The sequence below is a fragment of the Ictalurus furcatus genome, chromosome 18, assembly GCF_023375685.1.
Source record: "Ictalurus furcatus strain D&B chromosome 18, Billie_1.0, whole genome shotgun sequence".
Classification (NCBI taxonomy): Eukaryota; Metazoa; Chordata; class Actinopteri; order Siluriformes; family Ictaluridae; genus Ictalurus; species Ictalurus furcatus.
Window position 1 is genome coordinate 25,126,116 of NC_071272.1, and position 27,100 is coordinate 25,153,215.

At 42.1% G+C, this 27,100-nt stretch overlaps 1 protein-coding gene across 3 annotated transcripts; it reads left to right on the forward strand.

The window, feature by feature from the left end:
• Positions 1 to 27: 27 nt before the first annotated feature.
• On the forward strand, positions 28 to 21,685 carry rbm27 (RNA binding motif protein 27). Of its 3 annotated transcripts, XM_053649076.1 has the most exons (21): positions 28 to 428; positions 1,040 to 1,158; positions 2,197 to 2,327; positions 4,507 to 4,604; positions 6,373 to 6,569; positions 6,899 to 7,174; positions 8,498 to 8,725; positions 10,070 to 10,246; positions 12,659 to 12,805; positions 12,992 to 13,133; positions 14,003 to 14,156; positions 14,529 to 14,732; positions 15,002 to 15,130; positions 15,277 to 15,402; positions 15,494 to 15,568; positions 17,107 to 17,280; positions 17,455 to 17,559; positions 18,148 to 18,345; positions 18,424 to 18,507; positions 18,668 to 18,787; positions 19,093 to 21,685. In XM_053649076.1, the coding sequence occupies exons 1-21, from the start codon at positions 370 to 372 to the stop codon at positions 19,180 to 19,182; spliced, it is 3,033 nt and encodes a 1,010-aa protein (XP_053505051.1). In that variant the 5' UTR covers positions 28 to 369; the 3' UTR covers positions 19,183 to 21,685. The 3 variants fall into 3 exon arrangements, with proteins under 3 accessions (XP_053505051.1, XP_053505052.1, XP_053505053.1); XM_053649077.1 differs by lacking the exon at positions 10,070 to 10,246 and having other exon boundaries at positions 30 to 428; positions 8,498 to 8,737; positions 19,093 to 21,684; XM_053649078.1 differs by lacking the exon at positions 10,070 to 10,246 and having other exon boundaries at positions 31 to 428; positions 19,093 to 21,684.
• The last annotated feature ends 5,415 nt before the right edge of the window (positions 21,686 to 27,100 follow it).

The following is a 27,100-nucleotide window of genomic DNA, read 5'->3' on the forward strand; positions in this document are numbered from 1 at the left end:
CCAAAATGTGCTGTAATGTCGTGAAATCAAACGCATGCGCAGGATAGCGTCGTAAAATGTGCGCGGTACAGCCTGGGACGCGAATACTCCCGCACTAAACAGTACGTGACGTTGGTACGCAGCTGTTAGTGCGCTAGTGTGCGTTTTTTGCACGCGGTGATTGGCTCGCTGCGGTGTCAATGATGTTAGCATGTTAGCTTGTCAGTGATGCTAGCGCTTGTGTTTGAACGTAAAGCAGCTCGCCTTGCCGTGCAGAGGGGTTTATCCAAGGCCTAAACCCGAGCTGTAACGTTACTTTAATGACGATGAAATCCGCAAGATCTCAGCAGAAACTCTACATTTAGTCCGCGCTGTTCTGAGCTCGACACGATGATTATAGATAATGTGGACGCGCTGAAGTCGTGGCTGGCCAAACTACTCGAGCCGATGTGAGTGTAGTGGGGTTACTCTGTGGAGTGACATTTTAAGCTCTTATTAGCACTTGCTAGCACGTATTAGCTCGCTAATCTGTTAGCATGCTAACTACCCACGGGCTCGTTTTTAAGTTAGTTTAAATGTGAACACAGCTTTTATCGCGGCTGTGGGATATCTGTCACTTGTCGAGCAGTTTTCCTGAGCACCCCTGCCTCAGTGTGCACTTTTCCTTAGCTAGATGCTAACTCTGCTATGCTATGCTATGCTAAGCTAAGCTAAGCTAAGCTAAGCTAAGCGTGGGCTTTATGAGGACTGTCCAGCAGTGGTTTATTCACAGCATAGTGATTACTTTCACTTTGTCCAGGCCAGAGAGAGGGAGAGAGGGGTTTGTTTATATTTATGCTTATGCTTATGTTTATTAGGAGTGTTTAGGAGTGAGAGAATGAAGCAGTGAGCAGCTCAGCTCCTCAGAAATGCCCAGGTCTGAAGTTTGCTTGCTGCTGGTGACTTGTCCATGGTGCAGGATTTATTCACCTGATTCAAATCCACTGGGCGTTGTGGTGTTCAACACAAAATAAACAGAGGCTGGAAATATGAAAATAAAGCCCTGTTTTCTTTTTTGCAGATGTGATGCGGACCCTTCTGCTTTGGCAAACTACGTTGTTGCTTTGGTGAAAAAAGACAAATCTGAGAAGGAGCTTCGGGCGTTATGTGCTGACCAGCTGGACGTCTTCCTGCAGAAAGGTAACGCTGACATAAACCACACCTGCACGCGGGTTTGCGTTCATCGACTTATACACTGGATAAATTCACCTGGATCTTTTAGACTTAAAGCTAAAACTCTACTGAAATCAGGAACTGATGCTTATTCTGAACATCTTTCCAGCACGCAGCACTACATGACTCTATAGTAATATACAGTTATATATTTATTTATTCATATATTTATAACCGCACTATCCGGTGTCACACAGATGAGGACGGGTTCCCTTCTTAGTCTGGTTCCTCTCGAGGTTTCTTCCTCAGGGAGTTTTTCCTCTGGTTTGCTCATTATTGCAAAGTTATAGATGAATGTAAAATGAAATAGGCGAAACGTTGATACAGGTGAGAAACTCCCGGCAAACTGTTTGAAATCGGGAATTCCGTGTTAATAAAAGGGCTTTGCAGTTCTGTGTAATTTCACTCGTCTGTTCCTCCTAATGCTTCTGTCTCGCAGTGAAAACATTACTGAGTAACGTCCTACTGGTGTGTGAGATCTTCTCTCTTCAGTTATGAGTAGGTTCTAGCTCACTGAGTAAAACTGATGGTTTGAAGTGAGGTTGGAGTAGAGCTGGGTGTGGTGGTGATGATCTAATGTTGATATCCTGATAAATTATCTCACTAACCGCTTCTGAGATATGGCAGCTTTATCCGGTGACGTCTTTTTATAATTTTTTTAACAGCAGTGACAAACTGATTAGCGACTCCTGATTTGCTATTCAGATTTTGTACTGAGTTGTTAAGATCGTAAGATGTATATTTTATTTATTAGAATTTATAAAAACTATTAGAATCCAGTTTAAAGTAATAAAATTTTTTTGGACATAATAAAATAGTTTTCCGTAGTTGGATGAGAGATTTATTTATTTATTTATTTGTCAAATCGCTCAGTCCTGGTTTCCACAGTGAAGGGAAAAGCTCGCTTCATCTCTTTACTCTGTACAACACCTGACTTAAAGGTTTAGGTTTTAAAATAAATGTTTATTCTCTCTTTTATTCTCATATATCCCGTGTTCCTGACAGAAACCACTGACTTTGTGGAGAAACTCTTTGAATGTCTCACCACCAAAAACTACCTGGGAAATCCACCTGTTAAAGAACTTCCTAAAGAGGAGACGAAAGCTCAAGCTCCAAAACCTGCTGAAACAGAAGAGGTGACGTTTCTACTCTCATTATTATTAGTTTTATTGCAATTTTGATCTTTTTTTATTCTCAAAATGATTACAAACAACTTCAAAACATCTCCTCATGCTGTTGCTGGAGATCAGAGTCTAACAACCCTGTTAGAGAGGAGTTACAGCAGGAAAACAAGAGAAACACACTTCTCTCTAACAGGGGTTTAAACCGAGTACACACACACACACGATTTTAGCCTCGTTCTCCCAGAATAATTTTGGAGCTCAGTTCAGTGTGAAAGGCTCAGTGAGGTGTTTCTGTCAGAGGTGCCGATATTTTCAAGCATGTTTGTTTATCTGAGAGATGAATGGTGTAGTGTTTGAGCTCCTCGGTGACTCACAGCTTGAACATCACTGAGAAACAGCCAATGGGAGTTCGAGATGGAATCAGATTCATTTCCTGTCCTGTGCAGCGGTAGCTCAGTGATTAAAACGTTGGACCACTGATCGGAGTTTAAACCCCGGCACTGCGGCGCCCCTGAGCGAGGCCCTTAACCCTCAACTGCTCAGGTGTATAAATCAGATAAATGTAAGTCGCTCTGGATAAGGGCGTCTGCCAAATGCCCTAAATGTAAACGAATCCACATCATCTCTGTTAGTGTTTCAGAGCGACGGCAAAATACAATTATAAATGTTTTTTAGTCGAACCCGTATGGTCATTAGGAAGAGCAAAGATAAAAAAACAAACACGACGTGATTCTGACAGAATAAAAGCAGTTTCTCCCTCCAGGATTACGCAATCGCAGGAATGAACGCAAAATCAAGGAAACGCCGCGATATTCGGAAGAGCTGCAATTTCTCAGTTACCGCAGATTCGGCCTGAGACGCATCATGTGACATCATCACGGCGCACATTTTGCCAAATCCCGCTTCGATTCACGTGCGTCAAACGTGAGTTCAGCTAAAAGATCTCGTTTACCAACAAACATCACTGTGAAAAAGTACGCTGGACTATTTAGTGCGACTGCGAGTTTGCAGCAAAATCAAGTGTTTTTGGCCGCAACAATCACAAAAAAAACTCCCCAAAATCCTGTACGGACCGATTAATTTTCACTGCACCTCCAGTTCTCTTTGCAGAACAGACGATCCTCACTGATCTCCACAAACACCGCTTCTTCTTTCTGAACAAAGTGAACAAGTGATGTTTGAGAGAGGTGTAGTGTGTGTGTGTGTGTGTGTGTGTGTGTGTGTGTGTGAGAGAGACAAGTGATGTTTGAGAGAGGTGTAGTGTGTGTGTGTGTGTGTGTGTGTGTGTGTGTGTGTGAGAGAGAGAGACAGGTGATGTTTGAGAGAGGTGTAGTGTGTGTGTGTGTGTGTGTGTGTGTGAGAGAGAGAGAGACAGGTGATGTTTGAGAGAGGTGTAGTGTGTGTGTGTGTGTGTGTGTGTGAGAGAGAGACAGGCGATGTTTGAGAGAGGTGTAGTGTGTGTGTGTGTGTGTGTGTGTGTGTGAGAGAGACATGTGATGTTTGAGAGAGGTGTAGTGTGTGTGTGTGTGTGTGTGAGAGACAAGTGATGTTTGAGAGAGGTGTAGTGTGTGTGTGTGTGTGTGAGAGAGACATGTGATGTTTGAGAGAGGTGTAGTGTGTGTGTGTGTGTGTGAGAGACAAGTGATGTTTGAGAGAGGTGTAGTGTGTGTGTGTGTGTGAGAGACAAGTGATGTTTGAGAGAGGTGTAGTGTGTGTGTGTGTGTGTGTGAGAGAGAGAGACAGGTGATGTTTGAGAGAGGTGTAGTGTGTGTGTGTGTGTGTGTGTGTGTGAGAGAGACAGGTGATGTTTGAGAGAGGTGTAGTGTGTGTGAGAGAGAGAGAGACATGTGATGTTTGAGAGAGGTGTAGTGTGTGTGTGTGTGTGTGTGAGAGAGACAGGTGATGTTTGAGAGAGGTGTAGTGTGTGTGTGTGAGAGAGACAGGCGATGTTTGAGAGAGGTGTGTGTGTGTGTGTGTGTGAGAGAGACAGGCGATGTTTGAGAGAGGTGTAGTGTGTGTGTGTGAGAGACAGGTGATGTTTGAGACAGATGTGTGTGCACTGGATATTTAGACAGGTTGTGATGAGAATGTTATTGATGGAGATTTTGCAGCGCTTCTGTTTCTCACTCTGGAGAAATGCATCTGTTAAATACTGTAAATGTAAATATTAAATACTTTCACATCGCCTCAGATTCCAGTCGTTCTTCAGGCGGGTCACGTGGAGGATGAGAAGGAAAGCAGAAGAAGACGAAGTCCACTGAGGAATCGTTCAGACTTTAATGAATCAAGGTAAATATCTTCTCTCGTCTCCACGCTGCTGGATATTTATTGATGAATCTTCCATTAAACACCTGATTATTTTTTCTGACTCGCACTGTGTTTGTTATTGGTCCTGATCTTCTGAAGCAGAGTGTGGAGAATTAAATAATAGTAAACAGGACGGGATGTTTATGAACTGCTCTGCTTTTCTCTGTGGGGTTTATCCGGGGCGTGGCCGATATCCAGGGCGTGGCCGATATCCGGGGCGCGTCTTAATCACATTACAGTGATGGAGATCATTAATCATAGGGTTATAGCTTTTAAATGACCGAGTGCACTTTAAAGTGATGCCATGATGGTCCTTGTTAATGATAACTCTAGTTAAACCACCGTAAGTTTTGGGCGGCCCAAATTAATATTGGCACCCTTGGTAAATATGAGCAAAGTAGGCTGTGAAAAATTGTCTATTGTTTAATATTTTGATCTTTTGTTCAAAAACTTCAAAAATACTCAGCTCTCATCGAGATCAAACAGGTACAGACACAACACAGGCTTATAATATATATCTGTGTGCAACAAAGAGAGCTTTTTGTTCGTAGAACAATTGAATATTTATGAAGCTGCTGTCCTGCGTGAGGGTGTGTGTATTTGCACACACTCCTGTCCGTGCGCATGCAGGAACTCCTGGTGGTAGAAATGTGTACAAGTGTAAAAACTGTTTATGAGGAGCTTCATCACACTTCTTGTCGGTGTTCTCAGTATAAATGACTGTAATTACTGACTCACAGCAAGGTGCACACAGGTGAGCAGGACGACATCTAAAGTGAAGTCGTGTGAAAGGTGCAGCTGAAGATGATTATGGTGATGACTTGCTTGTTTCCCATCTGTAATTACGACAGTAGAACGATAAAATACACACATGAAACACGAGAAGCCATAAAATAAAAATGCTCTTTTTTCTGTTTAATATAAAATGCTCCACTGCCTTACGCCTCCATCTGATGGAGACCGAGGTCATGTTGGGTATAAAAGGAAACGCTGACATAAACAGTAAACTGATTAAATGTGTTCTCGGTGACTCTGGGTATCTGCTAAAGCTATCAGCGTCGCAATACGTGCGTTTGGCATCATGCGCCATCGTCTGGGAAACGGCTTACACGTCCGGTTAGTAAAAAACTGCTCATGTTCCATTTGAGGTGATATTACCTTTCTAAACTTCATACACTAGACTGTAGAGTACGAGAAGTAATGTAGTGAGCGAATATACCGTGCGCAGACCAAGTAATCCATAATGAGATTCGTTGACATCAATTTTTCTGATAGATTATTATTGGTTTTATCGATTAGTTGTTTCAGTTCTACGGTGAAGTTCATCTTCTTAGATTTCTAAGAACATTATTGAACATAGTCCGTGTTGTTCATCAGAAAGCAGTACCATGAGCAGGCTGCTGAGCTTTGTAAAGGGAAGGTGTTTACCTTATATGGAGATTTGGAGGCGTTTCTTTATGCAAAAGAGCATCGCTGTGCACAAACAAGGCAGTTTAGATAATGTGTAGGATTAATTAGCATCCACTGTGTAAAGCTGTGCACGTGTACAAGCGATAAATACCACGTTCCTTCGGCTGGTTCTCACACACAGAACTGCAACTTGTTCCCCACACACACGCGCTGCTAAACGAGACCCCTGATCGTTTCCTGCTGTGTGTGTTCACGTTACTCAGTACATCAGACATGATTCAGATATCAGCTGTAGCCTATTTACACGTGCACCACTTATTTTGTGCACGTGTTACTCCAGGAATCGGGACGAGCGGCGGAGAGACGAGCGCAGACGGCGGGAGCCTGAGCGTCACGGGAAGAGCGGCGAGATGTACCGAGAGAGAGAACGGGAGCGAGAGAGGAACGAGCGGAGGAGAGCGAGCTCACGAGGACGCAGTCGGAGTCGCAGTCGCAGCAGCAGCAGAGGGAAGAGCCGAGACCGAGAACAGAGACGAGGTGAGCGACGATCGGAGACCTGAAACTGCGTTTAATTCCTAAACCACAGAGGGTCAGACACACACCGTATTACAGCTGTTTCACACATTTTTAACTCCATATTAATGCAGAGTATTATTATTCTTCTGATTAGGGTTATTTTTACATTTTTTCCTTATATCAGCTGTGTGTGTGCAGTTGTTTAATAATGTTTATATTATTACAGAAGAAAATCAATCTGTAAAACACTGAAGGAAGGATTTTTTTTAGTCAAGTGCTGATTCATAATTATGGCTTTGTGTTTGTGTCTGTATTAACAGTATTTATAAAAAAAAAAACTCTTTCCACAGAACACAGGTCCAAATTCGAGCCGGAGCGGAAAGAGCCGGAGCCGTACACGCCGTTATCCTCAGGTCCCTTAGGCAAACCTCAGCCGCCGCCGCCGCAGCTGCCTCTGCTCCCGCTGCCCCACCCTCGCTCGCCGTTTCCCCCCTCGGGCAGTCCCAGCATCCCCAGCGCCGTAACGGCTCACCTGCCCGACAGCACCACCGAGAACTGGGCTGCTTACTTTAACCACGGCGAGGGCAAGAGCGGCACGCTGAAACACCGCTGCCGGGATTACGACGGTAAGCATTGCACTTTAAATCGTCCTCGCTTTCCTGAGCCAATCGGGTTTATAACAAGGTGATGAATATTTAATGAGGTGATTATGCAAGTCGACTGATCTCCATTAATGTGTTAAAGTGAAAGATAAAGTATTTGAGATCAAGGCTTTCTTTATTTTCTTGATATTATAGTTTTAGTTCTTCTGACATCTTTTAAAGTGTTTTAACTGTTCAGTGTTTCAGTTCTTATTCTCCATTTTACAATAGAAATGTTATTTATAGTAAATCATCTTAGACTTTCATTCACAGTACACTTCTGAGATATTATTTTTTGTATACAACAATTTTAAAAAAAATAGTAAATGTATTATTAATTTTTTTGCTTAAAATAAACAACTGTATCATTAGTAACAGTTTTTAAATGTAGCCCTGCGGAATTGTTGGCTGTTTGTGACGACACACATGCAGTAGAAATGACTATAATATTATAATATTAATATATTAAATGACTATAATGATGTAATATTTCTGTCACATGACCCAGCTCAGTTAATACAGTGTAGATTAGAATCTTTTACATACTTAAATGTTCTTAATTGGTCGTCTGAAGGTCGTGTAAAGAACTGACACACCCTGAATTAACCCTGATTGGCCGAGTTGTTTTCAGAGCGAAGTGAAGAGTCTGATGTTCATTTTATTTTATTTACATTTTGCTCATTTGCCTGAAGCTTTTATCCAAATCAGTTTACAGTCGAGACGCGAGACTGACTGAGCAGATCAGGGTTACTAACCCAACTGTGGTTGTGCTTTGGGATTTAAACTCATGACTTGTGCTGCTCGTGTGTGTGTGTGTGTGTGTGTGTGTGTGTTGGCTCAGTGATGAATCCGTCCTTGCTAATGCCCGCTGCTGAAGGTTTTCGTGGTGGTAATTCCTTCAGGGCCGCGTCTCAGTCAGTGCTGGGTTCAGAGGGATTTGACTAAAACAGTAGTGTGTATATTTACCCTGCGGTCTCTCAGGAGCTTCTTCACACCGCTGGGAGACGACTGAAATGATCTGATGAGGGAATGAGATTGTCTAAGTAGGGCGTGTGGAGGAATAATTGCTAGACGCTGAGCTCATTAAACACACACTGTAGTTGTTGTTGTGTTTTTTATCTGTAATGTAAGCCTAGTCTAAAATCTACACTGTTCTGTCAACATCAGTTAGCTGTTAAAGTTTACATCAGGGTTTTTTTTTTCAAATATATATATTCTTAGTTTGGATATTCAGTTAATAAATTAATAATTAAATTTCCTTACCTGTAAAACCAACCTTTAAATTTATAATATTTTTTTTTCCTCCAGAGAAAGGATTCTGTGTCCGCGGTGACCTTTGTCCTTTCGACCATGGCAACGACCCTCTGATCGTGGACGACGTCGCCCTGCCCACCATGATTCCCTTCCCTCCCCCCGGCATGCCCCCCGCACGCATGCCCCCTCCCATGCCCCCCATGCCTGAGCCCCTCCCCATCATGCCCATGCCGATACCACCCCATGGACAGCCCCCGCCTCCAGGCATCTACCCCATGGCAGGTGAGTTCACAGGTACTGGATTGGTTCTGGTTCTGGAATTAGTTTCTTTAGTTCTTTCTTTTTAAGAAGTTTCTTGAAAATTTTTTATAATTGTATCAGACGTTTTACGTTTCAGTTTGTCTCTGTTTATGTATCCAGGAAAACGTTGCTGATATTTACCTTGATGTAAAGTTTTGTTTTGTTTAATAACGTGGGCCGCGCCGTGCCGTTTTGGACCTGAGTGACGTTAACGGTAATGACGTAGTGTAATGGTGTACTGACGTACTGTTCAGTACAGTAGTATGCAGTTGGGTACGCTGACCCGAGTGACCCAGAACTTGTGATGTGCATGTCGGTGTACCTGTCACAGTTACTGAGCAACAGGTGAAAGAGCCAAACCGCTCGGCTGTGCTGCTGAGCTGTTTCACCACAGAACATCTCCCGTCACCAGCAGGCTAACGTAACGACTCCCTCGCTAAACAGCTTCACAGCTGGCTAATGATACACACTCCACAACACCATCGACTGTCATTCACTCACTTTACACCAAATTATACAACAAATAACTACCTTACCTGTTAATCAGGGACAAAGCTAACACACAATCACAGTGAAATCCTTTGTTGTCTTTGTTTTAGTTCTAGTGTTCGCACTGATAAACATTTATTATTAAATTTGGGCATTTGTCTTCAGACATAAAAGATTAACTGCCCTAAAATTCTCAGTCCAGTTTGTTGTGATGCTGCTGTGGTGCATAGCTTAGCGTAGTGTAGTGTAGTGTAGTGTGATCCTTCTGCAGTTAAACCCACTAAAGATGTAAGTGTATAAATGTATAATATCACACTGAAGGTTTACAGGAGCAGCAGTTCCATGTGCCAGTGCTTTACGACCAAAAAACAGATTTCAAAATAAGTGTTGATTTCTTATTAGATATTGGATATTTATTCTGTCTTTGTATTGTTTTCTGGTATTTCACAGATCTGAGCTCTCCGCAGTTATCAAGAGCAAACACGCATTTATTTTCCTTCTCCTCCTTTACACATGACTTTATTCCCACATTTTGCACAATCGATCCCGTTACACACACATTAGCGTACGTTACGTGATAAATCTCAGACTTCTTTCGTTGGCGCGTGATGAAGTTTGATGTTTTGAGTTAAAGTCGGGTCGTGTGTAACTTGAACTGAGGGTCACGCTGACGTACACAACATAGTTTTTTTTTTTTATTGGCATAATTTTGGAATATTTCAGAAACACCAGCATTTATTATTTCTTCTCAAATGTCTTCAACAAACTCTTCAGCTGCAGCGCACACTACTGTGCTGAAGAGAAATGTGATGCAGTTTACCATTTTGTCCCGTTTAGGACCACCTCTAATCCCATCCAGTGGGATAGAGACTCCGCCCCATGCACGGACGAGCACCTCCTCCCCTCTGGCTCCGCCCGGAGTAAACCCACCTCCACCTCCTCCTCCTCCACCTCCTCCTTCTTCCTCTGCTATTTCTTCTGCTTCTCTACATCCTCAGTACACTCTGTCTGAATGTAAGCCGCTGCCACCGTCTCTTTCATCCTCTGCAGTGGTTTTAACTTTCAGCCTTTAAAAGATCGTTTAGACAGAATTCGGGTAGCTCCCGTTGTGGACACTCGGTAGGACAGGTTATTACCTCAATTTGACCTGGAGCTACAACTTTAACAACACCTAGCAAGAATTTCTTCACAGGCTAAACTATTTTACACCTCGGCACAGTTGATTTCTCAGATCACAAGGAGTTGATTAATTTTCTGTAACAGCAGCTTGGACAGTCGTTCCAGCTGTGATCTCAATCACAGGTTTATTTAAATGCGCTCGATCTAATACGTTATCGTTCTATAGTAACAACTCGTTCACAGGGACGTGTACAGCGGACACTCCACATAATCTAACACTATAATAAACTGAATTTAAAAAATCTGAGTTAAACAAAGAAAATCATGATATGATGTTTTCTGGAAGGAGTCTCCGGTGTCAGCACTGTGTAACAGTCAGAGGTGAAGCTGTAACTTTAAGTTTTCAACATCTTCAGGACAGAGGAGTTTACACTTCTGTACTGTTTCTCACTAACACGAGTTGTGTTTTTATTTATTTATTTTTGGCTTATTAGCTTTGAGAGAGAGAGAACTAACTTGTCATTTGGATGTTCCACAATATTAAATGCGACAATTAATGGATAAAAGGCGTGTCATTCAGTAATATATTTTAAACTATATATATATATATAAGGGATGCACCGAAATGAAAATTCTTGGCCGAAACCGAATATAATAAAAAACTTGGCCGAATACCGAACACGTTTTTTTGCGTTTTTTCCATTTATTTTACCATTTTTTTCACCATTGCATAAATTAAATAGTCAAAATGTGCTTTTTACTATTTTGTCTTGCTTTTCAAAGAAAAAAATCAATTACAAAGACTACAATTTCAAAATATTTAACACTGAACATTTTTTTTTTCATCCAGCAGGCATAGGCTACCAATAAGGCACAATATTAAATAACTTTAAACAACTTTAAATAAATAAATGAGTAAAATAAAAATATTTTGATGTGGTCATCTTTGAGCCCCTTGAATAGCCGATGTTAGGCCTATAACTGACTGCTGAAAGAATGTAACACTCTGTAGCCTACAACAAAAAAGTGCATCAAAAAGTGCATTGACGAGTGCAATAAATGGTTCTATTCGGTTCTATACGGCTGATGATATTGGGGATATATACCGCTCGCGTCCCTGTACACCTCGCCGAGTATTATAGTAGATATAGTATAGTTAGATACGTTGTTAATGTTTTGTTCCCTTAAATAAATACGTCTTTACCTGCTTCCGTACTCTACTCCCTTACGTCTCGTGACGTGACAGAATACTCCGGAACAGAAACAAAACAAACGCACGTGTCCACAGTAAACAATGTCAAGGTTGTCAACATCCGAAGAGCATGCGCTCGTGCACGTAGCTTGTGCATGTGCCCCCTCATCTCTCTGAGCCCGCTGCCGGAAGTGGAGGTCGTGAAATTCGCGCATCTCATTCTGGTTGCTAGGCTATTTGGCGCGTCATCAAACACGTCATCAAACACGTCATAGTGTGGTCAAATTTATTCTGCCTTTTCACTTATTCGGCCGAACACCGAAAGTGCTTTTTTTTTTGCTATTTTTGGGCGAATAATTTTGGTTGCCGAACATTTGGTGCACCCCTAATAAAAATATATATGTGTGTGTGTGTGTGTGTGTGTATGTGTGTATATATATATATATATATATATATATATATATATATATATATATATATATATATATATATATATAAAATGTATATATGTAAAATGTGTGTGTTTATTATTTAATGACATTGTACTACAGTGTGCTAAAGTTGTTGTTTTTTCATATTTTGTAGTTTATATGAAACTGGTATAAATGTCCATTACCCTCGATAGAGAGAGTTCAGTGTAATACTCACTTGGCCATTTAATGATCTTTTTGCTGTAACAGTCTGGGGGGGACTCATTTACATCATTATAATAAGACCCCCAGTGTTTTGTCCCAGTTCATGTAGCGCAGCTAAACTAGCATCGCAAAAGCACACAGATGTTCAGTGTGATGTGTTGGATTGCTCAAATATAAATTATATAAATTATAAATGGCATAAAATTAATGGAGCAGACTAAGCTTTCATGCTGCAGGGGGATTGAGTGTGTGTATACCTATATGTCTACATACTGTATGGTTTATATGTTGACTGTAAATAGGGTAATTACAGGCTTTGCCCAGTAGGTGCTGGTGTTGCAGCATGATAGCTTTAGTTTTAAGGCTATATCAAACAGCATTTTTTAAAATATTAATTTAAAGCTGAATTGAAAACTATTGATGTACAAATAGTAGACATCATTAATTAATCAATTGGCTTATTTTTGTTTGACTCCACAGACAGCTACGATCCTGAAGCGTATAATCCAGAATCTCCGGCCATCACCGGGACGGGCCGAGCACAGTACCGACAGTTTATTCCTCGCATTCAGACCCAGAGACCCAACTTGATCGGTCTCACGTCAGGAGACACACAGAGCTCCCGAGGTATCCCGTGGTTCTCTTTTCTGTGTCTGATTGTTTATTTTAATACATTTTGAACTGGACTGATAAAGTAACTGTTCTGAAACCTTCCCTTACACACACTGTACATCTCTGAGTATACACACAGCTCTGTTAAAATGTACTAACTGTATATAAAAAAAAAAAAGTAATAATTTTGTGTCTGTTTAGCTGCTAATATAGTAATCCAGACTGAGCCGTCGATAACCAACACCTCGAGCGGTGAGGTGAGACACGGCATGGAGCTCGACAGCAGGAAGAGATCACTGGAGTCTGCAGACGGGCCTCAGGCCAAAAAGCCCTGGACAGACAAGTAAATATTTATTATTTTAGAATTAGAGTTAAGGAGTCAATTGTGTGACGCTGGATAACCTTCTCTCCTCCATCACTCGCCACATCCGTTTTTAGGTAACAGGTAATGATGATAATAATAATAATAATAATAATAATAATAATAATAGTATGTGGTGTTTCATGTAAAACAGCAATTTTCTCGTCACTTTATCTGCTTACAGAGAAAAATTCTACTCAACCCGATCCGTTCAGGGCTTCAGTTTCTACACGTATTTGTTCCAGCCGTGAACCACACGGTCCGATCTCACTAATGAGATCCTTCACCAAGAACGAAACCTAATTCTTCAGATGAGACTCTGTGGTTCATGGCTGGAGCAAATGCCAGATCACACTGAGGCCCAGGAATGGATAAGAGTGTGTGTGTGTGTGTGTGTGTGTGTGTGTGTGTGTGTGTGTATGTGTGTGTGTGTGTGTGTATGTGTGTGTGTGTGTGTGTGTATGTGTGTGTGTGTGTGTGTGTGTGTGTGTGTGTGTGTGTGTGTGTATGTGTGTGTGTGTGTGTGTGTGTGTGTGTGTGTATGTGTGTGTGTGTGTGTGTGTGTGTGTGTGTGTGTGTGTGTGTGTGTGTATGTGTGTGTGTGTGTGTGTGTATGTGTGTGTGTGTGTTCTACACCATGAGCTTAACAGCCATGTTCAAAAACGCCTTAGACATTCTTTAACATGGAGGAAATTATGTTGAATAATTTGCAAATAAACAGTTCAGTGTGTGTTCATTTCAGCTCATGTTCAAACACAATTTAAACTATTTACTGCTTTCAATACGGTTTGTTATGTTTTCATTTTGTTTCTCTTATTTGTTTTTTTTTGTTTGTTTTTTTTATTCCGTAGGCAAAATTTCAACAATCAGCACAAGCCGGCCTTCCCCAAGAAGAACCACTACGTCAACACCAAACTGGAAGTCCGCAGAATTCCCCGAGATCTCAACAACATCACCAAACTAAACGAACATTTCAGCAAGTTTGGGACCATCGTGAATATCCAGGTGCACGTTTAAGCTAAACAGCTTTACTTCCTCCAGTACAGTTTCATTCCTGACACATAAGTGGACATTGTTTATAGGTGACTTGTTTGAATGTTTTGAGGTTTGGATTAAATCCAGTTAAGCAAGACAAAAACTGCAAGAATGCAGTAATAATTATAGCAGCTTTGATAACTGTGTTTTTTTGATGATTTGATTTAATCATTGTGATTCACAGACCTTTGAGGTTTCCCAGATCCACTGGTCTAGACCACAGCTAGTGCATTGTCATCGTCTTTACTGCTGTCATGTTAAAGAGGTGTGTGTGTGTGTGTGTGTGTGTGTGTGTGTGTGTGTGTGTGCGTGCGCGCGCGCGTGCGCATGGTATTGGGTCAGGTGGTGTTTGGTGGCGACCCGGAGGCGGCTCTGATCCAGTACACGGCCAACGAGGAGGCGCGGAGGGCGATCTCTAGCACCGAGGCGGTGCTCAATAACCGCTTTATTAGAGTGTACTGGCACAGAGAGAACACGACACAGAACCAGGAGCAGAACACCAACCAGAGCACCACCCTCGGCACACAGATACCCCCTGTCCATAAGGTCAGCAGGGCAAAAGGGAGTGGGATTGTGTGGGTGTGTATGAGAGAGAGAGAGAGAGAGAATTGCTCTATAATTACTGAATTCTGTTACAAAGAAATACCTTGAAGTGCTTCGTAAAATCAGCACCTCATCTTATTTATTTGAATATAATAGTGTAAGAAGACAAATAAAAACAAAGTGTTAGAAGTTTCTTTGTTCAAAAGTGTATTTCTACATGTTTATTGTTTTTTAAAATGGAGAATAAAGCTGCCTGATTTCTTTATCTTCAGGTCATTAATAAGCCACACACACCTGGGTCCTATGTGCTGAATAAGAGCTTCCCAAAACAGCAGAGTAGCTCCGGAACCGGACCTCCAGCCAGTCTTGACCCGCTCAGTCCCGCTCCAGAGTCCTCATCGGTAAGAGACATGAAGATACTGTAGATCCCACACACTGACAGTAAAACTACATTTCTCACATTCTGCATGTTCACTGTGATTGAGCCTGTGTGCTGTGTCCTGGGGGTTTGATATAAATGTGTGTGTGATGTGTTTTATGTTTAAAGGCAGTCGCTCCAGCTTCTGCACTACAGAAAGGACTTTACTCACGCACAGCGTTTAAACTCCTCCCAAAGGGTCTGGGGAAAACGGCCAAAGCCCTTGAGGATCAGGATGTTCTGAAAAAGAAGCAGGTGAGCGTTTCCTTTAGCGGTGTACAGCAAGAGCGGAGGTATGACTTCCTGTTTCAGACGCTTTAATCTTCTCCTCTCTGTTCTCCTTTAGGAGGCGCTGAAGCTGCAGCAGGATATGAGGAAAAAGAAACGAGAGATGCTGGAAAAACAGATAGAGTATCAAAAAGTAAGATGGTTTCTCTCTGTCTGTCTCTCTCTCTCTCTCTCTCTCTTTCTCCCTCTCTCTCTCTCACCCCCCCCCCCCCATTTGTACAGACAAATGAGAAAATAACTACAGAAATAAATAAGTAGAAACGGATGTACACACATTTACCACTACATTCAGAAACACTAGTACCGAGGCTCATAGAACCCTGAAAGGAAAAAAATAAAGAAAAATACCCATACATATGTATATATGCATTTGTGTGTGTGTGTGCTTGTGTGTGCAGCTCTCTCTGTGCTCCCCAGTAGGTGGGGCAGTGTGCGGGGGTGTGAGAGGAAGTTAAAGTTGGGGATGAGTTTGTTGATGTTGGTGAAGAATGGGGTTAGAATGTGGTTATATTTAGTGAATTCAGTGAGGAATTGCAGATCTGTCTCTATTATATTTAGTGTACACTGGCACAGTCTCTGCTCTCGGGACAGCAGAACTGTCTGTGTCGCCCATCTCCATGGCCAAGCAGTGCTGAGTCCATACTTCATCAAGGTGTTTTTCATTGTTGGATCAGTGACCTGAGATCAGAGATAATCTGCCGCGCTGCACTGTGTGTTCAGGGCCAAATAATCAACAGGGCAAATAGTTTACTTTCAATGTTTGTGTGATTTGGTTCATTCTGATTGGGTTTACAAAATTCTTCTGTTTCTGAGTCTTTATTGTGTTGGCGGTGCGTGTTGGCGGTGTACGAGTGCGTGTTGGAGCTGCGCGTGTGTGTGGGCGGGGTGTTGGAGCTGTGCGAGTGTGTGTGGGCGGGGTGTTGGAGCTGCGCGTGTGTGTGGGCGGGGTGTTGGAGCTGTGCGAGTGTGTGTGGGCGGGGTGTTGGAGCTGTGTGAGTGTGTGTGGGCGGGGTGTGAGTGTGTGTTGGTGTGTGTGTGTGTGTGTGTGTTGGCGGTGAGTGTGTTGGCGGTGTGTGTGAGTGTGTGTTGGCGGTGTGTGTGAGTGTGTGTTGGTAGTGGGGTTGTAGAGCAGTGACTCAGGAGCAGTTGGAGGAGGGGACAGGTGTTTTTGCTCTTGGTTCTGCAGAGCTTTATAATGAGAAGCGTATAATGTGTAAGATAAGTGTAGATCGGGATTGTTGAACATGGAGATTCTCAGGATTTCTGAGCTAAAAAGAAGATTACAGTTAGTGTTGGTGTTCTGCTACCAGCCAATTTCTCTGATCTTTAACAACGCTAACCTTCTGGAACATTTCCCTCAACAAACTCAAACCCAGAGAACTTTATACTGTTTGACTGAATATTTATCAGAATGTTGATGAATTTTCTGTAAACGCAGCTCAGGTAGCAGTGCAGCTGTTTCAGATGACAGGTTTGTATTAATGTGAACTAAATAAGGGAATATAGAGGAGCGTTGAAGCTGTTCTGGTGGCTCGTTGTGAACTTAACACACTTAATGCTGATTAATTTCCTTTAATTTTCAGACAATATTTTATTTAGTGAAATAAAGACTGCAGTAAATTCTGCTTTGGAGCTGCAGCTAAATCTCTGAACTGTATTTGTTGTTTTTAGGTGTTAATAAATCGTCTAGAGAAGAATCGTGGAATGAAACCAGAGGAGCGAGCAAACATTATGAAGACCTTGAAGGAGCTCACAGAGAAGATCTCTCAGCTGAAGAACGAGATCAGCAATAGTAACGTCTCCCAGGCCACCGGCAACGCAGCTCAGCCCAAAACCAAAACTGACGTAAGACGATCATACACGTGTAGCATGCAGCTCTGAGAGCGTTCACGTGTTCACTGTGTGGGGTGGGGGTGGGGGGGACTGGAATTATTACTGGATGTTTGTATGTTCATCTCACAGTTAAGATCTGAGAGAGTTAAGTTATTATAAACACTTACAAGTTATTTTGATGTGAAGGCACAGAAAGAGCTGCTGGATGCAGAGTTGGACTTCCACAAAAAGTTGACCACAGGAGAGGACACTACAGACCTGAAGAGGAGACTGGGTCAGCTGCAGGTTGAGGTGAGCCGCCATCTTGTCACCTACTTGTTATCTACCATGCTAAACACCTCACTGGGTTAGGGTTAGGATTTAAATAACACTTCACCTAGAGGAAAAGATACAGAAACACCTGACTGAAAATTATTTTCTGAGTTTGGAGCAAAAACAAGAAGATTCTTGCGCCGCTTTACTCTCGCACCGCTTTACTCTCGCGCCGCTTTACTCTCGCACCACTTTACTCTCGCACTGCCATCAGATTCCTTTCTAGTGCATCATGTAGAAGTAAAAAAATATTTAATCTTGGCAGACTGTTTGTATGTGTGTGTGTGTGTTTATTGTGCACTGTGCTGTTAGGTTAAATAATCTTTAAATACATACAAATATCAAAATGTAACTTTTATAAGATGGACATGATGAGGAATTTGTGGAGATTGAGAACTCGATCGCTGCACAGCTTCCGCTTCTAATACACCCTCACGTCATGGGCACGTCGACCCTCACGTACACTTCAGCTCTAATCCACCTAAATCACACGTTCTGCGTCACGTCATTTTCCTCTCCGTGTACCATCAAGAAGTCTTTTCTTATTCCCCTTGTCCTCTCCCGCAGGCGAAACGGTTAGGGCTGTTACCCGGAGGCCGAGCCAAGCTGCTACCGAGCGCGAGTCGAGGCCGGGGCCGAGGCAGAGGGAGGAGTGGAAGAGGCAGAGGAGCTCCCGGCCACATGGTGGTAGATCACCGTCCTCGCACCCTCGCCATCCTGGGAGTCACGCAGGAGGAGAAGGAAGAGCTGATGCCGCACTTTGTGGTGAGAAGCACAGCTTTAGGTGGATGAGAGAATACGAGTTGACTTTCATCGTTAATCACACCTGCTTTCGTCTCTCAGAAATTCGGAGAGGTCGAGGAGCTTCGTGACCAGGACGCTACCAGCGTAGTGATGACCTTCAAAACTCGCAGTGAAGCGGAGAATGTAATGTCACTGTTCCTCTTTTTACTCACGCATGATTTATTTAGGGATTCTGTCGTTAGATTAACGTGTGTAATGCTCAGTTGGTTACATGAATCTGTTTAATAAATGCTTTTACACGTTGATTTTTATTAACGAAGCGTTACATTTTGTTTATTTACAGGCTGCAAATCAAGGGGCGAAGTTCAAAGGGCGGATTCTACAAATCTCCTGGTACAAACCCAAAACCCCGTCTGTCACCACTGAGCCCGAAGAAGAGGAGTCAAAGGAAGAGATGAATGCGGTAAGACTTGGTCATCACACGCACACACACACATACACGCGCACACACACACACACACACACACACACACACACACACACACACACAGAGGCAGGTAACTCACTGAAACAGTTAAACCTTCAATGCCATTTATTAAACTGTGTGTGTGTGTGTGTGTGTGTGTGTGTGTGTGTGTGTATGTGTATATCAGGGCTCTAAACACCATCAGAGCCACGAGTGCACCTTGAAAAACTATATTTTTTAGTACAAGTGCTTAATAATAATAATAATAATAATAATGCTGGATTGCTGTTGTGTTTTTGCAGGAGTCAGTGAGCCCTTTCTTGCTGCCGGAGGAAGAAGAGGAAGACGATGATGAAGATGATGATTATGAGAGTCGCTCATGGAGGCGATGAGACGTTATTACTCTTTTTCATTGTGTAAAGTTAAGCCTTTTTAAGAAGCTTATTTAAGTCCGTAAATCATTTTGTTTTCAAAACTGGTTTCCAGTATTTTTAGAGTTTAAGAGAAGAGGACGACGGTGTGATGGACAGATGCTCGGTGAGGGATGGTCTAGATGAATGTGAGGTATTTAGAAGGAACGTGTTAGTTTTACTCTAAACCCTCAACGTCATTTACTAAACTCTCACTTTTGCTGAGACAGAAATGGAATTAACTTTAATTGAATATTGTTTCACTGTGATTGAGCTGACATCAGTAATACTTCTGTGACTACTGTGAAGATTTCTGCCCAAAACACACCGGGAGAGGGGGAGAGGGAGAGACAGGGAGATAATCCAATATAACCCTAACACTTTTATTGTTATTCCTCTATCTTCCAGATTTGTGGTATCACTTGATGTAAATATGATCTCGGTAGGGTGTGTGTGTGTGTGTGTGTGTGTGTGTGAGAGTGAGAGTGAGAGTGAGAGTGAGAGTGAGTGTGTGTGTGAGAGAGAGAGAGAGAACATGTTCACTTTTGTCTTTCCCTCTGAGTTGTGTTTATTCATCTGAAACCAAAAAGAGCTTTGGATTGCAGTGTAAAAGATAATATTATTCTTTGCAAAGAAAATGTAACCGGTGTTTTAAGTGTTAACAATTTGATTTGTATATCTATTTTTTTTTTTTTTTTGCCTTACTCTAATCGCGGACAGCTAACTTTTTACAAGATTTCTGATTATTTTTTTTGTACATTTTGTAAATGGTTGCAATAGTAATGACTGTTTGCGTGATTATTTTAGCCATTAGAACGAATGGCACAAAGTTCAGATCGTTCACTCGCAAGAGTGCTTAGGTTTTTTTTTTGTTTGTTTTTTTAAACTTGTAAAATATAAAATTGCTGCATATAGAGATTAGGAAATTTAGGTATTAGAAGTCAAATCTTCTATTTTGCTTTTGGAAAGTCTCTCAGATTTAGGATTGTCAGTTAAATTTCAAGACTCATGATAAAGATCTTTATTGTTTGTTTGCGTAACTGTGCTCCTACACCATGGTTGTGTAAAACGTTTACTGTAAACTGGATTTGAACTTTATTATTGTTTATATATTTGAGGCTTGATAGATGTATTTTTCTTTTTTTCTGCCTGTAAAAATGGATTTCAAACACTCACAGTTACTTATTAATAAAGGCAAAGGAATGGGGGAAATCAATCCAAGAATAATAATAATAAAAAAGTTCAATTGGCTCAAATATGAATAGTACAACCACTAAAAAAAAAAAAAAAAAAAAAGGAGGAAAAAGAAGAAGAAAAAAGATTTGATAATCCATTCCAAGAATAACCTTCTGAAAATGTTGTCCCGTGTGTTCTTTCATGCTTTTTAACTGTCACTCTGCTGTTGGTCAGGATGTGGTGGTGGTGATGGTGGTGGTGGTGTCTCCAATCAGGTAGGAGGAACGGGTAGGAGCCACGGGTAGGAGCCAGCCTCTTCAGTCAACAGGTTCTAACATGCTGATGTGCTTTTTTGATTAAAGCCCTGTGGTTCTCTCACTGACACGAGGTTGGGGTTTGGGGTTTAGTCTCAAGCTCAACATAGTTCTGAGATTCCTTCATTCTTACAGCTGCTAAAGAGCTTCATCATTGCAGTTGTGGATAAAAGCCCAAGCAACCTATCGAATGCGGGAACTGCACGTAATCGAGCCGATTGAACGGAGCGGTAGGAGAGATGATGTCCACCACATGTTGGGGCGACAGGGTCACTAGCGTTCTCAAAGAATCAAGTGCATCAACAATGAATTGTGTGGTCTGCTTTGGTATTAGGGATTGTTCTCAGTTCATCATGAGACCAAGTGCTGTAATGTAGTCGAGGAGGATGGATGTGACCCAGATGGCCTGCTACTTGGTGCAGGTACACAGGAACCCATCATCCCAGTATGGCAGTGCCCTTCTGTTTCTGGCCATCAGAGGCAACATGGCTGCCTGCGTGCATCGTGTGAACACACAGCTGGAGGGTAGGACTGCAAAACCAAACCGAAATAAATCTGTGTTCCTGAGCGATGAAGACAAGACACATATGTCTTGTCTTCATGCTTTATGTACAAACATAACAAGAAAGATTTAATAATCAGATGAGGGCATTGTCCTTTTGAACTAATAAATATGTGGAGTAAAACCCTCTGCTCTGACCGTGAGCTTAGCAGGTACAAGAGGAAACAGACTTCCTGGAACAGTGAAACCACGTGATGGATTTGGAAATTGGTCAGACGCTGAGGTCTGAAGACTACTGCAGAGTTAAAACTGTATATAACTAACTCAGTTTTGTCATTCGAACACGCTGAACTAATGAAACCGCTGCTAGTGAAGAATCCTCTTTCATTTGACCATAAAGCATCCTTCACGTCCTTTGTGGATGGGTTCTGCCGGGCGTTTCGTGGTGGGCCGCGTCAGACACTGACTGAGAAATCTAGCAATCCAATCTGGTCGTTAATTCTCTTCAACTGAAATCCAGAACTGTATGAGAATTTATGAGTTTATGACTGAAACAAGTATTCAGGTGATTGATTCAGGTGAATGATGTTCATTAAGTATTCTACATTTGATGAGCATCATTTTAAGGTAATATTGGTGAGGAAGATAATCAACACTTTTTATTTCTCTCGCACTTGGCATCATTTAACGTTTCTAACTGCGTAGTGTACACCGACTGCGTGTTTATATCACTAATATATATATTATAAACTAAGATCTCGTTTTTAGGATAATCAAATGTATGAACCCTAAGAATGGAAGAAAATGACAACGATGTGTTTTTAAACCCTTTAAATTCTCTGGTTATTTTTCATCTTGAGTTATATTAAAAAATTTGAATTATTCAATAACTACAAAGAAACTTGACTAAAAAAATGCAGTTAAGACAGTAAGGAATTTATCACTGAGGTTAGACAGAACCAAAGATTTGCTGAAACAAAGATATTAAGCTGCCGTGTGCTGCTGAGTTTGATGTTGGAGTGTAAAGCTTCATCCTGACATTCAAATGGTGATGAATAATGCATTAACATCTCTTACTTTGGGAAGTCGAGTGGAAAACACTCAAAGTCTATTTGATTTAACGCAATCGCAGTTGACTTCCACATGGGACAGAATGTCAACCACCATCACTCCACATTCCCTCATCCTGCAGCTCCCATCTCTCAGAAAGACCAGAAAAGTCTTCATCTGAATGGAAATGGAAGAACACAACGACTGCTCTGTGGAGAAAAGCTATAACACATCAAACACCCAGCAGACTCCTGATACACCTCACCAAAACAAATTAAGAAAAGACATCAGCTAAAATCAGCACCATGTTATAAAATCCTCTGAGTAACGTAGATGATAATAACATAGATGATAACGTACAGTATCTCACAAAAGTGAGTACACCCCTCACATTTTTGTAAATATTTGACTATATCTTTTCATGTGACAACACTGAAGAAATGACACTTTGCTACAATGTAAAGTAGTGAGTGTGCAGCTTGTGTAACAGTGTAAATTTGCTGTCCCCTCAAAATAACTCAACACACAGCCATTAATGTCTAAACCACTGGCAACAAAAGTGACTACACCCCTAAGTGAAAATGTCCAAATTGGGCCCAATTAGCCATTTTCCCTCCCCGGGGTCATGTGACTTGTTAATGTTACAAGGTGTCAGGTGTGAATGGGGAGCAGGTGTGTTAAATTTGGTGTCATCGCTCTCACACTCCCTCATACTGGTCACCGGAAGTTCAACATGGCACCTCATGGCAAAGAACTTTCTGAGGATCTGAAAAAAAGAATTGTTGCTCTACATAAAGATGGCCTAGGCTATAAGAAGATTGCCAAGACCCTGACACTGAGCTGCAGCACGGTTTCCAAGACCATACAGCGGTTTAACAGGACAGGTTCCACTCAGAACAGGCCTCGCCATGGTCCACCAAAGAAGTCGAGTGCACGTGCTCAGCGTCATATCCAGAGGTTGTCTTTGGGAAATAGACGTATGAGTGCTGCCAGCATTGCTGCAGAGGTTGAAGGGGTGGGGGGTCAGCCTGTCAGTGCTCATACCATACGCCGCACGCTGCTTCAAATTGGTCTGCATGGCTGTCGTCCCAGAAGGAAGCCTCTTCTAAAGATGATGCACAAGAAAGCCCGCAAACAGTTTGCTGAAGACAAGCAGACTAAGGACATGGATTACAGGAAGCATGTCCTGTGGTCTGATGAGACCAAGATAAACTTATTTGGTTCAGATGGTGTCGAGCGTGTGTGGCGGCAACCAGGTGAGGAGTGCAAAGACAAGTGTGTCTTGCCTACAGTCAAGCATGGTGGTGGGAGTGTCATGGTCTGAGGCTGCATGAGTGCTGCCGGCACTGGGGAGCTACAGTTCATTGAGGGAACCATGAATGCCAACATGTACTGTGACATACTGAAGCAGAGCATGATCAGTATGCAGTATTCCAGCATGATACCAACCCCAAACACACCTCCAAGACGACCACTGCCTTGCTAAAGAAGCTGAGGGTGAAGGTGATGGACTGACCAAGCATGTCTCCAGACCTAAACCCTATTGAGCATCTGTGGGGCATCCTCAAAAGGAAGGTGGAGGAGCACAAGGTCTCTAACATCCACCAGCTCCGTGATGTTGTCATGGAGGAGTGGAAGAGGACTCCAGTGGCAACCTGTGAAGCTCTGGTGAACTCCATGTCCAAGAGGGTTAAGGCAGTGCTGGAAAATAATGGTGGCCGCACAAAATATTGACACTTTGGGCCCAATTTGGACATTTTCACTTAGGGGTGTACTCACTTTTGTTTCCAGCGGTTTAGACATTAATGGCTGTGTGTTGAGTTATTTTGAGGGGACAGCAAATTTACACTGTTACACAAGCTGTACACTCACTACTTTACATTGTAGCAAAGTGTCGTTTCTTCAGTGTTGTCACATAACGTAGACGATAACGTAGATGATAATAACGTAGATGATAACGATGGAGTTCCATATCTAAGTGAGTTGAATCTTTTCATGTAGTAAGTGTGACATTTAGGAAAATGTGTAATGTATTAAACCTAAAATATTAAATAAATAAACAGCATTGCTTATATGGCTGTAATTCTTCAGTCATCTGTGTTTTATTAATTGAATAACTTAATGATTATTTTCATGTTTCAATTTGGTGTTAACCAATTTAGTTATTAATAAATAATTACTTGGTAATTTACAAATCTGGCACGTTACATTTCTGCCCCATTGATTTTTTCACTCCTTCGGGCAGAATGTTTGAAGATCTTTTATATTCTGAGGTTTGTGCATGAGTTTTTTTTTTGTTTTTTTTGCTGCTGCTACTGTGACACCCTAATTTCTCCATCTGGGGATTAATAAAGTATTATCTTATTTTATTTTATGAGGACTTCTGTTTCCATTCCGACTGCAGGTTCTCAGGATGGAGACTGAGGTGGTTATTTTGCAAATAAAAGATTTTGTGGTTTTATTCTGCATTGATTTGGAAGTACATTTTGCTCATAGTCTAGTCAAAAGTGCTGTCTATGTTCAAGCTGAACCTCCTGGCAGAGGCAACCAGGTTTTGGGCAGGGGGGTGAATTCATGATGCTATGAAAGAATTCATCAGCCACAAAACAGCCCTAAGCCCGTTGTACATGCGTGATATCATTTCCTTTAGTGTGTTGCATCCTCCTCAAGTGTATGCAAATTTTAAGTAACTGATACCCTAACGATTTTTCATAATTAATTTTTATTGATTATTATTGAAGCCCATCATTTATTCCACTTTATACATCAAAATTCTATTCAGCATAATAACAGCAGCTCTCATTTAAAATAAACTATGCTACGAACATTTGCATTTTCAGCATGTTACATCTAAAGGACCTTTTTTTTTTTTGTTGAAACAATAAATGACCCGTGTGGTTGTTCTGTAAACTCATCAGTGTTTCAGTTGAAATGTTTGACCTGCATAAGGTGTATATAATTTGGAAGGATGAGTCAGAAACGAGTCCTGTGTAAACCATGTCGCTGTAAATCAAGATGAAAGGCTGAGCTATGAATGAGCCATTTTAGGTTCTCCTTTTGAAATATTCATGTGCTGAAATGTTATCTAGAGAAGAAAGCGGGCACGGCGTCACCATAAAAACTGTATCATAAAGTGTGTGGTGTATATCATGGCATAGTTGGATTGTTGCAGATAACTTCATTGTTTGCAGAGGAAGCCCGTGTCAATCTCCATAATGAATAAGAAAATGCCAATGAGGTAATGGATGCCTGCCACAGAGCTCGTGAATAATTGAGTGTGTTAGGACAGAAGAGTTGGACAGGATCAGGTGGAGCAGCCGTGTCACTGCAGAGCTCCACTTTCTACACATCGAGCTGTTATACAGAGAACAAGTGCACACTGAAAATGATAAAAGAACGAGTTTCATGCTCAGAGCTTCCGTGCATTAGCATCGTCACTCCGTGTGTCTGTGTGTCTTCATTTCCGGTTGGCAGAAATATCGTCTTCCATCACTTGCATGTCAGTTCAGCTCCAAAAAAATACAATCGACTTTGTTAACTGACTTTTCCTGATCTTAGGAGCACTGCTTATAAACATGATTTGACATTTTAGAGGTCTGCTAATGAACTGGATCTGTTTGGAGAGATTAATTGCATGGATTTATTGTACTGTCGTTAATATCTTGTATTCTCTCACTGTGTTCAAATTAACCTAAAATATAAACTGTGCTAATGTCCCATATAACATCACATCCTGAATACATTTGAAAAATACACACACACACACACACACACACACACACACATACAGAGAGATCAGCCATAACATTAAAACCACCTGCCCAATATTGCGTAGGTCCCTCTATCCTCGTGCCTCCAGAACAGCTCGGACCCGTCGAGGCACGGACTCCACAAGACCTCTGAAGCTGTGCTGAGGTTTCCGGCACCGAGACGTCAGCAGCAGATCCTTTAGGTCCTGTAAGCTGCGAGGTGAGGCCTCCATGGATCGATTGTTCGGCACATCCTAGAGGCGCTCGATCGGATCTGAAGAATTTGTAGGCCGAGTCAACACCTTGACCTCTTTGTCATCATGATAATGAGTCTTTATTAATCACGTATACATTACAGCACAGTGAAACTCTTTTCTTTGCATACCCCAGCATGTCAGGAATATGGGGTCAGAGTGCAGGGTCAGCCATGATACAACGCCCCTGGAGCAGATAGGGTTAAGGGCCTTGCTCAAGGGCCCAACCGTGGCAGCTTGGCAGTGCTGGGGCTTGAACTCCTGACCTTCCGATCAGTAACCCAGAGCCTTAACCGCCAAACCACCACTGCCACCACTGCACTGTCATGTTCCTCAAACCGTTCCTGAACAATGTTGGCAGTGCGTCAGGGAGCATTATCCTGCTGAAAGAGGACACTGATATTAGGGAAAATCGTTACCATGAAGGGGTGAACTCGGTCTGGATCAGTGTTTAGGTAGGTGGTATGTGTCAAAGTAACATCCACATGAATACCAGGATCCAAGGTTTCCCAGCAGAACATTGCCCAGAGCATCACACTTCCTCCACCAGCTCGCCTTCTTCCCATAGTGCATCCTGGTGCCGTCTCTTCCCCAGGTAAGCGATACACACACACCCGGCCTCCACATGATGTAAAAGAAAACCTGATTCATCAGACCAGGCCACCTTCTGCCATTGCTCCATGGTCCAGTTCTGATGCTCATGGTGCCATCGTAGGAGATTTCGGTGGTGCACAGGGGGTCAGCATGAGCACTCTGACCGCTCTGCAGCTACGCAGCTCCATACGCAGCAAGCTGTGATGCTCTGTGTGTTCTGACTCCTTTCCATCAGATCCAGCATGAACTTTTTCAGCAGTT